Source organism: Ochotona curzoniae, unplaced genomic scaffold (genome assembly GCF_017591425.1).
Source record: "Ochotona curzoniae isolate NIBS_2020 unplaced genomic scaffold, NIBS_Ocur_1.0 contig_2861, whole genome shotgun sequence".
Taxonomy (NCBI): Eukaryota; Metazoa; Chordata; class Mammalia; order Lagomorpha; family Ochotonidae; genus Ochotona; species Ochotona curzoniae.
The window spans coordinates 1,234,905-1,253,660 of record NW_024465620.1 but is presented as its reverse complement, the minus strand read 5'-3'; the positions used below and the strand labels follow the sequence as shown (position 1 = coordinate 1,253,660).

General features: G+C 61.9%; 2 protein-coding genes across 3 annotated transcripts; both read left to right on the top strand.

The window, feature by feature from the left end:
* The first annotated feature begins 408 nt into the window (after nt 1-408).
* Nucleotides 409-7,773, top strand: HSD17B14 (hydroxysteroid 17-beta dehydrogenase 14). Its single transcript, XM_040977914.1, has 9 exons — nt 409-522; nt 959-997; nt 1,189-1,271; nt 1,359-1,425; nt 2,578-2,669; nt 6,900-7,004; nt 7,229-7,296; nt 7,396-7,492; nt 7,595-7,773. The coding sequence occupies exons 1-9, from the start codon at nt 435-437 to the stop codon at nt 7,766-7,768; spliced, it is 813 nt and encodes a 270-aa protein (XP_040833848.1). The 5' UTR covers nt 409-434; the 3' UTR covers nt 7,769-7,773.
* A 1,213-nt stretch (nt 7,774-8,986) lies between these two features.
* On the top strand, nt 8,987-18,452 carry BCAT2 (branched chain amino acid transaminase 2). 2 transcript variants are annotated; one of them, XM_040977911.1, is made up of 11 exons: nt 8,987-9,037; nt 13,228-13,302; nt 13,529-13,732; nt 15,379-15,489; nt 15,615-15,734; nt 15,844-16,007; nt 16,302-16,444; nt 16,579-16,664; nt 17,287-17,427; nt 17,506-17,580; nt 18,071-18,452. In XM_040977911.1, exons 1-11 carry the CDS (start codon nt 9,014-9,016, stop codon nt 18,107-18,109), a joined length of 1,182 nt encoding a protein of 393 aa, XP_040833845.1. In that variant the 5' UTR covers nt 8,987-9,013; the 3' UTR covers nt 18,110-18,452. The 2 variants fall into 2 exon arrangements, with proteins under 2 accessions (XP_040833845.1, XP_040833846.1); XM_040977912.1 differs by lacking the exons at nt 13,228-13,302; nt 13,529-13,732 and having other exon boundaries at nt 9,014-9,037.
* Nucleotides 18,453-18,756: the final 304 nt, after the last annotated feature.

Below are 18,756 nucleotides of genomic sequence, written 5' to 3'. Positions count from 1 at the left end.
GACCTGAGACCTGGGAGGGACCTACGTCTGTAGCCAAGACTTGCTTTTCCAAACACTGTCTGAATTTGGATTAAACTTTGAACTTTTAGTCAACAGCATTCTGTTTATCTGTCTGGGGTGTCACACTGGAGTCTCCAAGGGGCAGAACTGGAACCCTGGGTGTGAGGGAGGAGCTGACCCCTGGGTGTGAGGGAGGAGGGTCTGGGCTGGACCCCTGGGTGTGAGGGAGGAGGGTCTGGACCCCTGGGTGTGAGGGAGGAGGGGCTGGGCTGGACCCCTGTTCTGAGGGAGAAGGGGCTGGGGCCAAAGTTGCAGGTCTCTGGCCTTCCTGGTACCGCCCCTAGGGTGGGGCTCAGCGGGTCTGGCCCCTATTTATGTTCCTTCTGGCTCAGCATGCTTGGGAAGTGGAAGTAAGCCCATGAGGAGGTCACAGGATGGCGTCTGGAGGCCGCTATGCCGGGAAGGTGGTGATCGTGACAGGGGGTGGGCGCGGCATTGGAGCTGGGATTGTGCGGGCCTTTGGTGAGTGGGAGTCCCTTTGCTGGGAGCTGGGTGCTGGGAGAGCTAATTTGGGAGGGGAGATACTGGGGCAGACAGAGGCGTGTGTGAAGGCAGGATTCGGATGTTGCAGCCCGTAACTTGCAGGGCTAACGCTCACGCTGCCATGGGCTGGGCGACTGTGGCTGAGGCTGGGTGTGGGGGGCCGGGGTTGGGGTCAAGGTGCCTCAGGTGGTTGGGGTGTGCGCTGGTCGCCCTGTTCAGGACGCAGAGCCCAGCAAGCATCTGCAGTGGCCAAGGGAGTTGCATGTCATTCTGCCCTTTGTAACCTGGGGGACCTCATTAGACTTTGGGGTGGAAGGGAGAGAGATTGGCCGTGTCTGCGTGGTCAGGGGAGAGCAGCCAAGACCTGGACAAAGTGCACCCACCAGGAGGGTTAACGGCACTCTTCCTGTTCCAGTGGACAGTGGGGCCCAAGTGGTTATCTGCGACAAGGATGGTGAGTAAGGGTCCAGCCCAGACCCTCCCTCACACCCAGGGGTCCAGCCCAGCCCCTCGCTCACACCCAGGGGTCCAGCCCAGCCCCTCCTCCCTCACACCCAGGGGTCCAGCCCAGCCCCTCGCTCACACCCAGGGGCCCAGCCCCCAGAGAACACCCCTGAGAGAAGCCAGAGCTTCTGTTCTCTGCAGAGCCCCGAGGCCGAGCCCTGGAGCAGGAGCTTAGGGGTGCCGTCTTTATGCCTTGTGATATGACTCGGGAAGAAGAAGTGAGGGTGAGAGCTGCTTCACCGTCCCGCCGGCCTGCTCCCTCGGCCTGGAGTGCAGCCCTGGGACGGACACACACCTGCCTGTCTCCTCAGGGCCTGGTGGCTGAGACCGTGCGCCGCTTCGGCCGCCTGGACTGTGTAGTCAACAACGCGGGCTACCGTGAGTTGTGGGGCCCACGGGCTGTGAACCCCCACAGCACCACACACCCTGCCTCCCTGCCTCGGTCCCCTTGTCCTACCCTTGACGCCCCGTCGTGCCAGGTCTCCCCGCTTTCTTTCCAAGTCCACCAGGACAACATGGCAGTCCCCAAGCTGGGCCCCGGCTCTGGGGCTCTCTGGCCAACTCCAGGTGGTGTTCCGGGGCGTGGCTTCCTCTAGGGGCGGGACTTCTTCCGGGGCGTGGCCTTCCAGGTAGGGGAGGGCGCACGGGAGCGTGGCTTCCTCCAGGGGCGTGGCTTTCCACATAGGGGAGTGGCTCACCTGGGCGTGGCTTCTCTCCTGGTGGTCCCTGGGGGCGTGGCTTTACAGCGGGGCGGGGCTTTCTCCGGTGCTTGGCCTCTTTGCAGGAGACTGAGCATCTGATGTGCAGGGATTTCTGACACGGAGCCTTCCAGCTGCGGGTTAACTCCCTAGTGTCCCAGGCCTGGTGCGGGTCGAGTCCAGGAGCCTGGCATCCCACCTGGCTGGCAGGGACTTCAGCACCTGTGCCTCCTTCTGCTTTCCCAGGAGCTGAGCCCCCCTTGCTGGGGCCAGCCTCTCAGATAACAGCTTCTGGCATCCCAAGTGGCGGCCTAACCGCACGCCTGCACTCCCCGCTCCGGTTTCTGCCTCTCTGTCCCTCCATCCCGATCTGCTGCCCCTCACAGCTCCCGGGGGCCTTTCCTCTGCTCCTGCTGGTTTCTCTCCAGCCTTCTCAGCTCCTGTCTCCTGGGTGCTGGTTCTTCTGTCTTTCTGCCTTCCTCTCCCCCCCTCCCCCATTCCTTTCACTCATTCAACAGACACGGCTGTGGCCCTGAGTAGAAGTGCAGGGGTTGATGTTAAATATATGAGACTGGTTTTGTGGCATAGCGAGCCAATCCTCTACCTGCAAGCGGTGACATCCCCTATGGGCACCGGAGTTACGAGGCCAAGAACAGAGGGCAGCCCAGACTGCAGCTGCACAACCCAAGGCACAGAACTGTAGTATAATCTACACAGCCCCCGCCCCCTGGCTGCCCAGGAAGGGGAGGGCTGATATTCCAGACCCGTCCCCACCATGCTGCCTGTGCAGGGACCCCCCGGCTCACCACCTCCCCCTCTGCCCCCATCCCAGACCCACCGCCACAGCGGATTGAAGAGACCACAGCCCAGGGCTTCCGGGACCTGCTGGAGTTGAACCTGCTGGGAGCCTTCACCTTGTGCAAGGTGGGGGCTAGAGGGGCCGGGCACGGTGACTCCCACCCCGGCAGGGTCTTGCGGGGAGCAAGCTGGTTCCTGTTTCAAGAGAAGCCCAGGTTTGCAGAAAGATCTGAGTGCCAACCATTCCACTGAGCTAGTGTCTCCGGAACCTTCCCACACCTTCCAGAACCCTCTGAACTGGTTTGGTAGAGCTGGGGAGCAGGTGTGGCGAGCACAGGTGGCTGGGGCTGTGCCGGGCACCCAGGGAGGCAGTGCTAGAGTGGGGCCAGGACCCCATGAGTCTCAGGGAGGCCCGAGGGCACCCCCATCCCTGGAGCCTGGGGAGGCAACTCCTGCCCCATGGCCTTAGTTCACGCTGTGTCCTGATCTCATGCAAACACCAGACAGGCTGTTCACACAGGTGAGGGCTGTAAGGGGCACACAGGACTTTCTATGTAAACAGCCTGATTTCCCACCTTGGGACCCGTTAAAATGAATGAAGTTACCAAGTGGGTATTTAGCACTTACACCGTGCTAAGCATGGGCACAGAAGGAGCAACGAGCCAAACTGACAGGAAGTCCTGCCTTCCTGGAGCGGGTGCTGGGTCGGGGGCAGACAGATGAGGGTCAAAAGTCACGGGGGAGGGGGTTGGCGCTGTGCTGGCAAGTGACAGCAGCTCGGGGATGAGCATGACAGACACATGTGTGCCTGAGTGTGCCTAGGTGTGTGCATGGTATACTGGTCACGGCCTGTGTGTGCATGGTGTTCTGGTCATGGCATATGTGTGCACGCTGTACCCGTCGCAGCAGAGGGTGGGGAAGGGGCACAGGGGGTGGGGAAGGGGCGCAGGGGGTGGGGAAAGGGCACAGAGGGTGGCGAAGGGGCACAGAGGGTGGGGAAGGGGCACAGAGGGTGGGGAAGGGGCACAGGGGGTGGGGAAGGGACGCAGGGGGTGGGGAAAGGGCACAGAGGGTGGCGAAGGGGCACAGAGGGTGGGGAAGGGGCACAGAGGGTGGGGAAGGGGCGCAGGGGGTGGGGAAGGGGCGCAGGGGGTGGCGAGGGGGCGCAGGGGGTGGCGAAGGGGCACAAAAGTTGCTAGCAGGTGACCTGGAAAGTCCCTTAGCAGAAGGTGGGGACCTGGCGCCCTCTGGTGGTCATGTAGCGGCCGTGGCCGAAGCGCTCACCAGGGCACCCTGGACTTGTCGCGGTGCTGGGTCCGTTTTGAAGGTGGATTTATCAGCATTTCTTTCCAGATCAGCTGTGCAGGTGGATTTCCCTCAGAAAAGACTGTCATCCCCACTGAAGCTGGCGGTCAGACAGAGCCTGGGAGAGGGCAGTGGAGAGTGGCATGCCGCCTAACCCGCACTGGGGGGCCAGTGGGCTGGGGTGTGGGGCTGCCGCTGGAGAAGTGGGCTTGGGGCCCAGTGTCTTGAAGGGAGGAGCTCAGGGGACCCCGGATGCTGTGGAGGTGAGGGGGCAGGCAGCTCAGGCACCAATTCTGAGGTTCTGCTCCAGAGGCAGTGTAGTACTGAGGGCCCGTCAGAGGGCCCCTTCTCTGCCACTCTGGCCACCCCCGGCCGGGGTCTAGGGTTCGTCTGTTTTCCTGCTGCCTACTTTTCAAGGGCGAGAGCTGACACTGGCTGCCAGCCGTCTCCTCTGGGGCCTGTGCCACTTCCTGCACAGGGGCCTCACGCTTTGGCTTTGTCACCTGTCCTGTGGATGTCCTGTGGGCATCCTGGAGCCCCAAGCTGAGGCCTGAGTAAACCCTCGGCGACTGTGACTGCCAACGTTTGCTCTGATCTCTGGCTGCTGGCTGTCCTGGGCCTGCCTCAGCTGCGGATTGGCAAAAGCAGCATGGGGTAGTGAGGGGAAGCCACGGAGAGGTAGGTGTGGGGCCTGAGAAGCAGGGCACGGGTTGCCTTGCTCACTGTTCACCAGCAGGGCCTGTGAAGGCCCTGGGGCAGGAGCCGCTGATCAGATCACCGGCGGGGAGGGCGGGTGTGCCAGCCCTGTGTCCCACTTGCCTGGTCAAACTTGTTGTGCCCACACTGCCATCCCCACCCCCCACCCCAGGGCGTTGTGTAAGGTCACCAGTGAGTGTCTCATCCGTGGGTATGTTGATGAGGACATGATGGAAAACGTTGCAACACGGGTCAGAATGTCACTGAGGTGTGAGCACACAGCTGCCCGTGGTCGGGCACCTGCCCGCCGTCTCGCCCGTCAGGTGGAGAAGGCTCAGGGATCAGGCTGACTTCTCCCTCAGCTGGCATTGCCCCTGCAGCCTGGGCCCTAGCTAAGGAGGCGGGAACTCCATCAGGGTCTGTGTCCCACACACCCTGGTTCTCAGCCATCTTAGGACTGACACGGTCTGTCCCTGGTGTTAAATTTTTCCTCGGACAAAGGTTTTTGTCTGTAGTTGATGCTGCTGTCGCTGGACCTCAAGAAATGTGTGAATGCTGTCATGGTCATCCGCTTCCTGAGGCGGGCACGGCCTGCTCTGGGAGCCCCTGGCTGCTCTGTCTGCTTGGGGCTTCTGCCTTTGTGAGCCTGTCCTCCCCCAGGCTGGCCGTGGCCAGCTGCTGGGGGGCAGTGCAGGGCAAATGAGGGCACAGGCTTCCCCCAGGCCACATGGGGTGGGGACCCTTGGGTAAGCGCATCGTCCATTGGGCGGGAGCTGTGGACGGGACCAAGAGTGACAGGGAGACGTGTTTGCGCTGAGGTCCAGCGTGGGAGAGGGAGGAACAGGCGAGGACTTGGTGTCCACGTACTCGGTAGGGGGAGTGGTAGTGTCAGGCCTGGCCGTGAGGTGGGAGTCTGGGCATGTGTTGGGGGAGGGGACAAAGGAGGAAGGGAGCAGAAGGGGTTGGGAGGGGAGTGGGTTCTACAGGACCGGGAACGAAGGAGCAATCCCACTGGGACTGGCTGCAGTGAGGAACTCGGAGTGACCATGGGAAAGGCGGTCCTGGAGGCCAGAGGGCCCCCCGTGTCTGGCCCTGGTTCCTCTGACCTCACCTAGCCGCTGCTGGCCTCCTGGCCAGCCGACACACAGGGTCTGGCTCTGCGCACAGCTCTCGCCCGTGCTCTGCACAGCTCCTTAGCAGGTGTGGCTGTGGGACTGGGTGAAGCAAGGATACTTCCGGGCAGGGGAGGGCCAGGTCTGTCTAGGGGACAGAGATATGCTGTCCAGGGGGACCCCCATGAGAGGTATCTTGGGGGAGCATTTAGGAAGTTTGGGGTCCAGCGAAGGAGGCGCTCAGAGATAGGCCCACGAACCCCCAAATTTTAGGCGAAATGGGTTCAGGTCAGAGTGAAGATGAGGGACCACGAGGGGACAGGAAGTTCTCTGGATCCAGTGTTGGAAGAGGAAGCAGGGAGCGAGGGGCAGGAGGAGAGAGGGCCGGGCAGATCCGGGACTGTAGCAAACTGGACGCATTAAATGACCTTGAGGCAGGTGGGAGAGGTTCCAGGCCGGAGGAACAAATATTTATGGAGGACTAGCTGTTTGCCCGGTGCCCAGGGCTTGGGCCCTGGTAAACCTCACTTGGGTTGGGAGGGGGAGGCAGGATGAAAGCTGGGTGGAGCCTGGGGAGAAGAGGATGAGAGGAGGTCGGGGAGGGGCCCAGAGAGCCAGGATCCCACTTGGTCCCGTACCCGCACACCCGGTCCTGTGCCCCTAGCAGTCCCGTGCGGCCAGCCTGCCTGTCTGCGTATGGGTTTGGTGGCCTCAGGCTGCCTGAAGCACAGGAATGGTCTGGGACATCATTCATTGCTCATTGGTCTTCCCTGTCATCACGAGGACCAGACGATGGACTCATGGGATCCCAAACCCTGCCCTCGGGCACCGTGAGGCTCTTGAAATCAGGGGGTTTTGCGTGTTGGTGAAAGTGCCCCAGGCAGGGTCAAACAGCTGGTAACACACGTCACATCAGGACAATGCCTTCCAGGCGGCAGGAACAGTTTGTCCAAAGCTCTGAGGTTGGCACACTGCCCCCCCCGGAGGAGGGGGCACTCCACAGGGAGCTCATTGCATTCCTACTCATGGGTCCCGCTGGGAGTGCCCGTGCTGGCTGGCTCGTCTCCAGGGGCAGGGCGAAGCTCAGGCCAGCCAGCTCTGCTGCGTAAGGCAGGGGAGGGTGGGCAGTTTGGCCAAGGTCAGTCTCTCACATACACGTTGGTGGAGCTTCTCAGCCTGGGGGCCCTGTGTCTACCTGGGGTGTGGGGGGTTGGGGGGCTCACTCCCTCTCCTGTCTCCCCAGCTCGCCCTCCCTCACCTGCGGAAGAGCCAGGGCAATATCATTAACATCTCCAGCTTGGTGGGGGCCCTGGGCCAGCCCCAGGCACTTCCTTATGTGGCCACCAAGGTAGGCCAGGCCCCACCTGGCTCTCCCAAGAGCAGGGGTTTGGGGGGGAGGGCATTCGTGGGAGGAGCTGGGGAGACCACAGCCCCACTTGCCAACTCCCAGCTTTAGTCTGACCCCTGTGCTATGCTGTGCGCCTGGAGAAGACAGGTGTGGGTGACCCTGGCTGCGAGGACAGGCCAGGGAGCACCCCTATTTGCTAGGGCCTGGGGGTGCCTTTCCTACAGGGGGCAGTGACGGCTATGACCAAAGCCTTGGCCCTGGATGAAAGCCAATATGGCGTCCGAGTCAACTGGTGAGCAGGCAGCCTGGGTTGGAGGGGGAATGGGAAGATGGGGTGACTGCCCCCTACACCAGGCAGCATCTGGGTTGGGCTTCGCTAACCCTCTCCCAGTATCTCTCCAGGAAATATCTGGACGCCGCTGTGGCAGGGGCTGGCAGCCCTGGCGCCAGACCCCATGGCCGCCATCCGAGAGGGTGCCATGACCCAGGTAGCAGTGGGTGCCAGATCGCCCCAGGGAGTGCAGGGGGATGGTTTGGGGGGAGGCATGGGCCCCCCCCTTGACCTCATCTTCCCATTTTCTCTCCGTCAGCCCCTGGGCCGCATGGGCCAGCCCGCGGAGGTGGGGGCAGCAGCCTTGTTCCTGGCTTCGGAAGCCAGCTTCTGCACCGGCATCGAGCTGTTTGTGACCGGGGGCGCAGAGCTGGGCTATGCGTGCAAGGCTAGCCCGGGCACCCCTGTGCAAGTCCCCACTCTCCCTCCCTGACTCCCCACACCCCGCAACCTGTCTCCCCACCTCCCCATCCCACCCCTCAGACTGCCACACCTCCCAGGTGCAGCGTGGGTGTGCCAGGCCACCCTGCAGGTTCCCATAAACGCGACTCCACCGCCAGGATGATTTACTTCCGCTCTGTGTACAACTCCCAGCACCCTGGGGTCCCGCCCAGCGGGCCCCTTAGCAGGCCACAGGGAGTGTGCTAATTAACTAGCAGGCCCCGGGGGGCAGAGGCGATTACACTAATTAGGTGGTAATGGAGACAAGATGCATGCAGCTTCCACGAGCCCAGGGGCTGGGGATTCGGGGTGCAGGGGGTGCGGCGGTCCCCGCTGGCTCAGGTGGGCGCCCAGCTGGCAGGCCCGGCGTGCCCAGCAGGTGGAGGGGGAGGCACCGCAGGGCAGTCGTGGATTGGCCGTGGAGGGGGTGTGTGTGGCGGTCACGGATTGGCTGGGAAGCGGGGGCGGGGTTCCCCTGGGTTCTATGGTGGGGACAGTCCAGGACTTGGGGGACAGTCCAGGACTTGGGGGACAGTCCTGGACTTGGGGGGATGTGGGGGAGAGAGAAAAAGTGGGGGACGGCAAGACACAGCAGGAGAGTGCCGGGGCAGGACGTAGCCCCCTGGGGAATCACCCCCCTAAATAAGCCCAGGAATCGGATTTTGGCCTCACAAGCGTGCAACACGGGGCTCCCCGGGACGGCTCAGGGGGTCCCCGGGACCCCAAGACTGGACCCTGAGTCCCAGGTCGGGTCGATCCGGTCTCTGAGGGCACCTTGCCAAGGGTGCAGCCAGGAAATCCTGCTCTGGGGCCGCCCTTGGCGGTTTGGCTCCCGGGTGCTGCTGGGGACGGCGGTGGGCTGACATAGCTTTTCGGGGTTCAAGCTCCCCATCCTGCAGCCCCACGGGTCCCCGAGCCGCTGGGTCTGCAGCAGGCGCCCAGGCAGGCATGGTGGGGCCGGCGCCCCCTGCCCGGCCTTTGCCTGTCCCTTCCTCCCTCTGTCTCTCTCTCTCCACGGCCTCGGGCTGCTTATCCTGGCAAGGCGCTGTTCTCGGGCGCGGCTGGAACAATGTGGGGGTGTGTGATGGGGGTGGGGGCTCTGCGCGCATGCGCTGTGCGCGGCCCGGCTGCCGGGGAGCCGGGGGTGCCCCGGGGCGGGGGGTGTGCGCAGGGCGGGGCCGGAACGTCTTTCTCCCGGGCCCCGCCCGGGCGGGCCCAGTCAAGCGCCGCACGGATCATGGCCGCAGCCGCACGGGGCCAGGTGGGTGCGCGGCCCGGGGTCGGGGCGGGGGGAAGTCCTGAGGGCAGGCGCACTTCCGGCAGAGACCACACTGCGAGTGCCGCGGGTCCGGCTGGGCGCCGTGGCTGCCCCCGCGCTCGGGTTCCGCAGCGGGGCGCCGCGGAGGATGGGGTTGCCCGAGTGTGGGCAGTGAGGAGACAGACGGATGGGATGGGGAAAAACACACACAAAGCGGGGGTCTTGGAGGAGGGGTCCGCCACGGGAGAGAGGATGAGGCCGTTTGCGGGGGCGCCGGTGTGAGGAGGGCGTCGGGTCCCCAATCCAGGCCCCCCACGGTCCATTCTAGAACGATCGAGACGACCGCCGAGGGCCGTGTTCCCGAAGAGCCCTTTTTTCTGCTTTGCATGTCAGCCGGGGCAGCTCCTCTGGGTCCCAGGGACAGGAGATGGTCCTGGCGGGGGGTGGGATGTGACGTGGCGTGACGTGATGAGATGTGGCCTGACGTTTGTCCTTTGGAGAGCCGGTGATGTTTTAGAAAGCAAGGTCCCTCTGGGAGAAAGCCCTGTCGCAATCCCCACAGACACAGCACACGCCTGGGGACACAAGGGGCGGATTCTTACCTTCCGATCTTGGCAGGCAGGGATATGGCCCCGGGCCTGGAGGATGTGAGGGTGATGCTGGCAGTGCTGGGGCAGTCCTGTCTGAAGTCCTGACACTTCAACAGGTGTCACGTTCAGGGTCCTGGCCCCACATGCTGGGGTGCGGTGGAAGCACCCCTCCACCCCAAGGGACAGTCTTGAAGGCCATTTGACCCTGTTATAGTGGAGGCACGGCCGACCTGGGGGTGGGGAGGACCCTGGGGTTAGAACGGGCTGGACAGGGAGAGTTGGAGCAGTAGGACACCCTGGTCTCTGATGTAAGCTGGGGGACAATTCTCTTTGTGGGTGCGTCCTGGATTCTGACAGGACTTTGATGGGTCAGCACAGCGCTGCCCCAGGGACCCTCCCCTCTGTCTCTTCCTTTTTCCTTCATTCAGTCCCAGCCCTTCTAAGTGCTTGTGGCTAAGTTGCTCACATCCCAAGTTCCAGTCCCAGCTCTGCTTTGAATTCCAGCCTCCTGCTAGCGTGCACCTTGGGGGAGGAGGCAGCCATCCTGCCCCAAGGGCTTGGACCCCTGCCACCCTTGTGGGAGACCCTGATGGAGCTTCAGGCTCCTGGCTCCAGCCTGGTCCAGCCCTGACATTAGACGGGGGTTAACGAAGGCCTCGAAGAAGCCATATTTCAGTGACTAAAGGGGAAGTGGGAATCATTTCCTTGTGCCCCTGAACCAGTTGGGCCCATGCTGGCTGCCTCTTTCTGCCAGCTGGGAAGAGGCTCCTGGGGATGGAGGACGCGCCTTCTTTATCCTCGAGGACTTAGTGGCCCGGGATCCTGTGTGCCCTCCCCGATCCTGCGGCCTGCGCCCTCTCTGCCTTGCCACATGGAAGATGCTGTGCGGTCCCTGTGTTTCTCAGAGGCGATTTCCTTCTAGGAGTTGAGTTGCCTGGTCTCAGTCTCTCTCTCTCTCTCTCTCTCTCTCTCCCTCTCCCTCTCTCTGACTTTGTGTGGTTCTGTGTTCCTCAAGTGCTCTATCTTGCACCCTCCTGCCCTCATTTCTTACCCTGAGTTTGTCTCGCGTCGTTGTATTTGTGTTAGCTTTGGTGAGATTTATTTGTTTGAAGTTAGAACAGAGACACAGGGGAACTTCCATTCACAGGGGAACTCTCCACATGGAGGGGACAGCTAAGCCCAAACCAGGATCTGGCAGCGTCTGCTGGGTCTCCTGTTTGGGTGACCAAGGGCTTGAACCCTCGTCTGCTGCTGTCCTGGCACATCAGCGGGAAATTGGACAGGAAACAGAGTTAGCTGGGGCTTCAGCAGGCACCTGCTGTTGAATGTGGTCATCTCCAAGGAACAGTTTCACCAGCTGCCCATCACTCGCCTTTCTCTCCCCTCCTCTCTCCTTCTCCCTCTCGTCTCTATGATTCGATGGTTTGAGCAAGTCTGTGCCTTCATTTCTGTTCTTTTCAGCTTATGTTCACCACTTCTTGCCTTTCTTTTGAAGATTTTTTTGTTTGTATTTGAAAAGTAGAGTTGGGGACGCGACATGGTAGCCTAGTGGTAGAAGTCCTCGCCTTGCACGCGCCGGGATTCCATATGGGCGCCGGTTTTAATCCCGGCAGCCCCGCTTCCCATCCAGCTCCCTGCCTGTGGCCTGGGAGCAGTCGAGGACGGCCCAAGGCTTTGGGACCCTATACTTGTGTGGGAGACCTGGAGGAGGTTCTTGGGGAGTGAATCATCGGATGGAAGATCTTTCTCTCTGTCTCTCCTCCTCTACATATATCTGACTTTCCAATGAAAATAAATAAATCTTAAAAAAAAAAAAAAAGAAAGAAAGAAAAGAAAGGAAGGAAGGTAGTGTTGGGCCCAGTGCAATGATTTAATTGGCTGATCCTCCACCTGCAAGAGCTGGGATCCCATATGGGTGTCAGTTCATGTCTTGGCTGCTCTACTTGCCATCCAGCTCTACCGCTGGGGAAAGTAGTAGAGGATGGCTCAAAGCCTTGGGACCCTGCACCTGTGTGGGAGACCCAGAAGAAGCTGCTGGCTTTGGGCTTCAGCTCAGCTCAGCTCTGGCTATTGCGGCCACTTGGGGAGAGAGCCAAAAGACAGATTTTTCTCTGTTTGTCTTTCTCTCTAGATCTGCCTTTTCAGCAAAGGTAAATAAATCTTTTAAAAAAAAAAAGAAAAAAAAAAGAAGGCAGAATTACAGAGAGGGAGGGAGGGAGAGACATCTTCCATCTGATTCACTCCCTAAGTGGCCAAGCAGCTGGAGCTGAGCCAATCTGAAGCCAGGAGCCAGGAGCTTCTACCGGGTCTCTCACACAGGTGCAGGGTCCCAAGGCTCTGGGCCGTCCTCCACTGCTTTCCCAGGCCACAGGCAGGGAGCTGGATGGGAAGTGGAGTTGCACCAGGTGTCAGCTTAGCACACTGCACCATGATGCTGACCTCTCTTGGTGTGTATTTGTTGCTTTATTCCAGCTCTTCCCTGAGGGCCCATCAGCTGCCCACAGGCCACTGGCCCTGCCTGTGTTCCCTGTCCTCTGTCCACACCCACTCCTGAAGGGTTGAGCAGGCCGTGTCGCCGCCTAGAGGCCAAGCCAGGAACGCCCACTGGGTGCAGCCTGTATGCCCAGGCGCTGTCCCTGCCCCTCCCCCAAGTCCTCAGCTCAGGCCTGGAGGCCTCCCATGCCCAAGGCTCACCTGCTGAGCTGTCATCCATTCTCCCCAGTCAGTGTCAACTCTGGCAGCACACAGGCCAGGAGCAGGCCAGGAGGTAGTGGTTCCCTCAGCCTCGGAATCTGGTGGTCTCCCTGCATGGCTAGGGAAAGGGTCTTGTAAGGTCAGAGGTCATGAGGAGGGGCCATGCCGCAGCTAGACCACAACCTGATCCCACTTTCAGGAAGGGGTGGGGAGCAAAAGGAAGTGAGTGCCGGAAGCCTTGGTGCCAGCGGCTGACCCAGTGCCCCTGGGATTGGAAGGGAATGCCAGTAACCACCACAGGGGGTCCCAAGGTGTGGGGTCAGACCTCAGGGCATTGGAACCCAGCTGGGTGTGAGAGGGGAGGGGCTGTAGCTGGACCCCTGGTCTGAGGGAGGAGGGGCTGGACCCCTGGGTGTGAGGGAGGAGGGGCTGGACCCCTGGGTGTGAGGGAGGAGGGGCTGGGCTGGACCCCTGGGTGTGAGGGAGGAGGGTCTGGGCTGGACCCCTGGGTGTCAGGGAGGAGTGGCCGGACTCCTGGGTCTTGGCTGTGGGTGGACACCATCCCTGGCTCTCCTGCCCCTGGCCTGCCGTGGATCCCTAGAGCCCCCACTTACCTGCGTGGCTCCCTGCAGTCCTCTGAGCTGCTCTCGAGCTGGGGCCAAAGTTCCCCGCGGTGGGCCCGCCTCCCTTGGACTTCACCCCAGCAAGGAGGAGTCTAATGAAATTGACTCAGCATTTCTGGGGACAGGGTCACGACCTCACATGCTGTGGGAGCCCCTGGGCCCTTGGCGGGCCAGAGGGGCCCTGCCACGTGCAGGAGGTGGCAAATGAGGTGTTGAGGCCCCAGCCATTTCCCCTTTCACTGCCCCGCCGGCCTCATGGTCTCCCTCACTTCTCTTGCTTTCCCAGGTCTGTGCCCGAAGGCTGCTTCCTGTTCCTTGGCTTCTGTTGGGTCCCAGAAGATGTGCCTCCACCAATTTCAAGGTGACAGGAAGAGGACTGGATCCCTTAGCCGGAAGCAGTGGGACCTGGGCTGGATGGGAGCATCTGTACAAGGACCACAGCCTTGTACAAGGGGATGAAACTGCATATCCCAGAAGCCTCTGTGCTTATGGGCCTGTCTTCTCTCTAGGTCTGAGGCCCAGGGGTTCATGGGGGTTGTAGTTGGTCGCTTTGGAGCCTCTTCTCAGATAACGGTGTCTTTTCTCAGGCTGCGGATCTGCAGCTGCAGATAACACATTCGCCTCAGAAGAAGCCCAGTGCCCACGAGCCCCTGGTGTTTGGGAAGACGTTTACTGACCACATGCTCATGGTGGAGTGGACGGGGAGCAAGGGCTGGGGACAGCCCCGCATTCAGCCCTTCCAGAACCTCACGCTGCACCCGGCCTGCTCTGCCCTCCATTACTCCCTGCAGGTGCTGTGGCCATGACCTCTGCCTTGGCCCCGCGCACACTTCCTGTTCTGGGCGGTCTCCACATGGCCAGGGTCTGTTTGTGTTCTTTGGAGAGGCCAGAGGGAGCCCTGGGCCAATTGGGTGGGGGGACAGGGAGACCCTCCTGGAGGAGGCGAGGGGACAGCCAGGGGCAAGCCCCAGATGGTGGGGAGAGGCTTGGAACTGTGGGACTGGAACATGGCTGAGGGGGCTGGAGGAGTCGCCGGGCCTTGTCCAAAGACACTGGAGCTGCAGAGAGTCAGGGCAGCTCGGGGACACTCCTTGCACCACATCAAGGACCAGCTGGAGGACAGAGGCAGGCGGTCAGGCTGGGGCGAAGACGCAGGAAGGAGAGGCTGCAGGGTCTGGGTGGGCCAAGCCCTGGGGGTGCGTGGGGAGGGATGGGATGGGGTGCACAGAGCTGTGCCCAGAACAAAGGGTGGCAAGAATGTGAGAGGCAGGTGGCCTCTAGGGAGATGGCCAGCAGGTGCCAGGTCTCACGGCTCAGAGCTGGGGAACCTTTGCCCAGGTCACACCTGCAGGATCCACGCCACAGTATCTGACAAGATTTACACAGAGAGAGATTGTTCGTTCTTCATGAGGTTTGCTCCCCTGATGGTCTCAGTCTCAATGTTGGAGCTGGGCCAGTCCAAAACCAGGAGTCAGGAGCTTCTTTCGGGTCTCCCATGCAAGTGCCAAGAACTTGGACCCTGCTTTACTACCATCTTCCCAGGCGCATCGGCAAGGAGCTGGACCAGAAGTGGGGTAGCCAGGACTAGAACTGACACTCTGAAATCAGATGCAGGCACCCCAAGCTGCGGCTTAACCTGCCGGGCTTTGATGCCTGCCCCCATTTTCTTAATACATTCGCAGTATGTGCAGTCATCCTCATTAACTGTAGAACTTTCCTTTTAAAAGATTTATTTATTCGACACAGTTAAAGAGAGTGGTAGTCAGGCTAGGCCAGGCTAAGCCAGGGTCTGTCATAGCCCAGGCTCCTGGGCTTCCTCTGCGCCTTTCCTGATTACGTTTGCAGGCAGCTGGACCGAAAGTGGAGCAGCTGGGCAGGAAACAGGTGCCCACACAGATCACTGGCACTCTCGGGCAGCCTCAGTCCACTGCACCACAATCCCTACGCCTGGAAGGTTGCATAAGCTAATTCGAGGTCTGTGGAGCGCCAGACAGAACCCCTGTCCAGGTGTAATGGCCAGGTCTGGCCACACTAAAGCTGGGGTCAGGCGCTCAAGGCAGGTCTCGCATGTGGCTGGCAGGAATACAGCCTCTGAAACCATCACCTGCGGCCTCCACGATGTGTTAGCACAAAATGGGGTTGGGAGTGGAGCTGGGACTCAAAAAACTTAGACAGCCGGGCCTTGAACCAGCGTCCACATACTGGTGCTATAGAGCACGGCTTTAGCACTGGGCTGCAGGGCTGTCCCCAGAGCGGGTGGAGAGAGAAGGGGGGGTTCCAGAAACCTTCAATAGTCGGGGATAGGAGTGGGGGCCTAGACCAAGAGCCCAACGCCCACCCAGACCCACCCGTTGCGTCTGTGTGTGGGTCCTGCTCTGTGTCGCCGGGTCTGCGCCACCCCCAGGGCTGAGCCCCCTCCCTGCTTCCTGTCCCGCAGCTCTTCGAGGGCCTGAAGGCTTTCAAGGGCAAGGACCAGCAGGTACGCCTCTTCCGGCCATGGCTCAACATGGAGCGCATGCTGCGCTCGGCTGGACGTCTCTGCCTGCCGGTGAGGGGCTCTGGCACAGGCGGGCTGACGGGCAGAGGGCACGGGAAGGTGGGAAGCGGGGCACCGAGTGTGAGAAGTGGGGGGAGGCCTGCAGGTCCTCCTGACGCCCCGGGATTCCTCCTCAGAGCTTTGACAAGGTGGAGCTGCTGGAATGCATCCGCCGGCTCATCCAGGTGGACAAGGACTGGGTGCCCGATGGTGCAGGCACCAGCCTCTACGTGCGGCCCGTGCTCATCGGGAACGAGGTGGGTTGGTCCCTCAGATGGCTGGGTCCGAGGCTCTGGGGCTGGGCTCTGGGTGGTCCGGCCCTGCCCTCCTGGGACCCTGACATCGCCACCCCTCTGCCCCCTGCAGCCCTCCCTGGGTGTCGGTGGTGTCACGCAGGCCCTCCTCTACGTCATCCTGTGCCCTGTGGGCTCTTACTTTCCTGGAGACTCTCTCACCCCCGTCTCCCTCCTGGCTGACCCCACGTTCATCCGGGCCTGGATTGGGGGGGTCGGCGACTACAAGCTGGGAGGGTGAGTGGCACTTATCTTGGGGTGTGCTTCCAGCCGGTCTCTGGGTGCTCACTGTCCTGGGCTTATCAGCATGGTGGGCTCATCACCTCAAGCTCTGTGTCCCTGTGAGTGGCAAGGTTAAAAAGAGGGTGGCTCAGTTCCCTGGGGGATGGGGAGAAGGGCCCTGGAGGAGCTGCAGGAGACTGTGGACCAGACAGACACATGCAGGGTCAGCCCCTGTGGGAAGACCCAGCTAGGGTTGTGTTGGGGGTGGACGGGGGTCCCTGGTCCCTGCTGACAGCTTGTCTGCCCCAGGAATTACGGGCCCACGGTGTTTGTGCAGCGGGAGGCCCAGAGGCAGGGCTGCGAGCAGGTGCTGTGGCTCTACGGGCCTGAGCACCAGCTCACCGAGGTGGGCACCATGAACATCTTCATCTACTGGACCCACGAGGACGGGGGTGAGTGCAGCCCCCTCGGGGCGCGAGTGGGTGTGCCAGCAGCCCCCTAGGGGATTCTGGGAAGTTTGTCTTGTGAGCAGAATGGAGGGGGGGGTGGAGTCACTCACTGCCTGCATCCCTTCCACCTGCTTTAGTGCTGGAGCTGGTGACGCCCCCGCTGGACGGCGTCATCCTACCTGGGGTCATCCGGCAGAGTCTGCTGGACCTGGCTCGGAGCTGGGTGAGAGGGCGCAAGGTGGTAGGGAGCCCGTGGGGTGTCTGTGTGGGTGTGGGGCAATGGGGTGCCTGTGGGGCACCTGCATGGGGGTGGGGTGCTGGGGTCCTGGTGGAGAGGTGTCTCTGTAGGGGCAGGGCAACAGGTTGTCCGTGAGGTGTCTATATGGGCATGGTGGGCACAGGGTGCCCACAGGGTGCCCTATGGGAATGGGGTGATGGAGTGACTGTGGGGTGGGTGTATGGGCGTGGAGTGTCTTTGGGGTGCCTATGTGAGCGTGGGGTGATGGGGTACCCATGTGGGTGTGGGGAGACAGGGTGTCTGTGTGGATTTGGGGCAATGGGGTGCTCACTGGGTGATGAGGTACCTGTGTGGACATGGGGTGATGGGGTGCACGCAGGGTGCCTGTACAGGCATGAGGCGATGGGGTGCCTGTAGGGTGCCTGTGTGGGCATGAGGTTATGGGGTACCTGTGTGGGCGTGGGGCAACTGGATTGCCTGTGGGATGCTCGCAGGGAGTGGACTCCTCGGGGTGTCTGTCTCCAGTCTCTGGATCTTGGGGCGCCTCTCCCCACCCTCGGGAAGGCTGGGCGGGCCCCGAGGACTGGCGGCTGTTCTTGCCGCCCAGGGGGAGTTCCGGGTTGTGGAGCGCCAGGTGACCATGCGGGAGCTGCGGCGCGCGCTGCAGGAGAGCCGCGTGCGGGAGGTCTTCGGCTCCGGCACCGCCTGCCAGGTGTGCCCGGTGCACCAGATCCTGTACGAAGGCCAGGTGAGGGTGTGGGCACCGGGGCTGCTGCAGGGGTGGGGGAGGCGGCCGAGCCTGGGCCTCATGGCACCTTCCCCCCAGCACCTCCACATCCCCACCATGGAGAATGGGCCGGAGCTCGTCCTCCGCTTCCAGAAGGACTTGAAGGCGATCCAGGTGAGCTGTGATCCTGAGGGTCCGTGAAGACGCCTGGCTCGAACCCTGGGCCCCGGCTGGACTTCTGGGCTAACGCTGTGGCATGAGACATCCCTTCCCGTCAGCCTCTGGCCACGAAAGTCCTGTTGGGATAGAGCCCTTTCCCATGAGCCTCTGCGGGGGAGGATGCCTTTCCCATGAGCCTCTGGGGGGGATGGATGCCTTCCCCATGAACCTCTATGCCTTGGCCCCCATCACATGATCCTGTGTGGAGCAATCACTTCCCATGGCCCTTTGCTGCCCCCATAATCCTAGAGAAATAGTTCCCGTGAGCCTCTGGGGGGAGGGATGCCGCTCCCGTGAGCCTCTGCTTGCCTCCCGCTTTGGCCTGTGAACCCTGTCTCCCCTCCCCCGCAAGTAGACTGCATTTCCCATGAGACGCGGGGCGCCGCAGAGCCTGCTGGGAGTTGTAGTGCGGCTCCCCTCACGCCGCCCCGCCCGTGCCCCACAGTACGGAACAAGCGCGCACGAGTGGATGCTCCCGGTGTGACCGCCGAGCGGTGGCCTCCAGTCCCACCTCGCCTCGCCTCCTCGCCGATGACTCACCTCAAGTGCAATATGAATCAGACTGGGGGCGCCCGGACTCCTGGGTCCGCGCACCCCCATGTTGTCGCTACACTCCCAAAGCCATAGGGGCCGGCGCAGGGGTCTGCGCCCCCAGCCCTCTCGGGGATCACGTCCCCCAGCTGCTCCGTTCCTGAGGGGGAGGTGGTCAACGCTGCGCACTGGCCCCACTCCGCGCGTCTCTCCGTGTTCTCTCGCCGGACCCTCGGTGCTGCCGTTGATTTTTTTTTTCCTCTGCTGCAATTTTGAAATAAAATGCCAAAGAACAAGCCCTGTGTTGTCGCGTGCGACGGAGAGCTGGGCTCGCGCGGGGGTTAGAGCGGGAATGCACCTGCCCACCTCATTGTCAAGGTCATGGGAATGGGGGGCGTCTTCCTGCACTAACCAGCTCCCACACTTCCCCTTCTTGGGGTCACCCCTCAGGGCTGCTGTCTTCCCCCAGCTGTGTCCCCTTAGCCCTGGCCTGGGGCACACCCCTGCCGTCCCACCCCTCGGAACTGTCGGGGCAGCTGGTGGGGGATTCACTGTGGGCGAGCCTCGTCCTGGGATGGCTCTGCTTGCATGTGCCACGCT

What these genes read in the sequence shown, in the direction of transcription:
- BCAT2 (XM_040977911.1), top strand. Translation starts at nt 9,014, where the DNA reads ATGGCCGCAGCCGCACGGGGCCAG. An exon ending in CTGGACCCACGAGGACGGGG is followed by an intron (nt 16,445 to 16,578) that starts GTGAGTGCAGCC and finishes CACCTGCTTTAG; the next exon opens with TGCTGGAGCTGGTGACGCCC. An exon ending in AGATCCTGTACGAAGGCCAG is followed by an intron (nt 17,428 to 17,505) that starts GTGAGGGTGTGG and finishes CCTTCCCCCCAG; the next exon opens with CACCTCCACATCCCCACCAT.
- HSD17B14 (XM_040977914.1), top strand. Translation starts at nt 435, where the DNA reads ATGGCGTCTGGAGGCCGCTATGCCGGGAAGGTGGTGATCGTGACAGGG. An exon ending in GGTTATCTGCGACAAGGATG is followed by an intron (nt 998 to 1,188) that starts GTGAGTAAGGGT and finishes TGTTCTCTGCAG; the next exon opens with AGCCCCGAGGCCGAGCCCTG. An exon ending in TATGGCGTCCGAGTCAACTG is followed by an intron (nt 7,297 to 7,395) that starts GTGAGCAGGCAG and finishes ACCCTCTCCCAG; the next exon opens with TATCTCTCCAGGAAATATCT.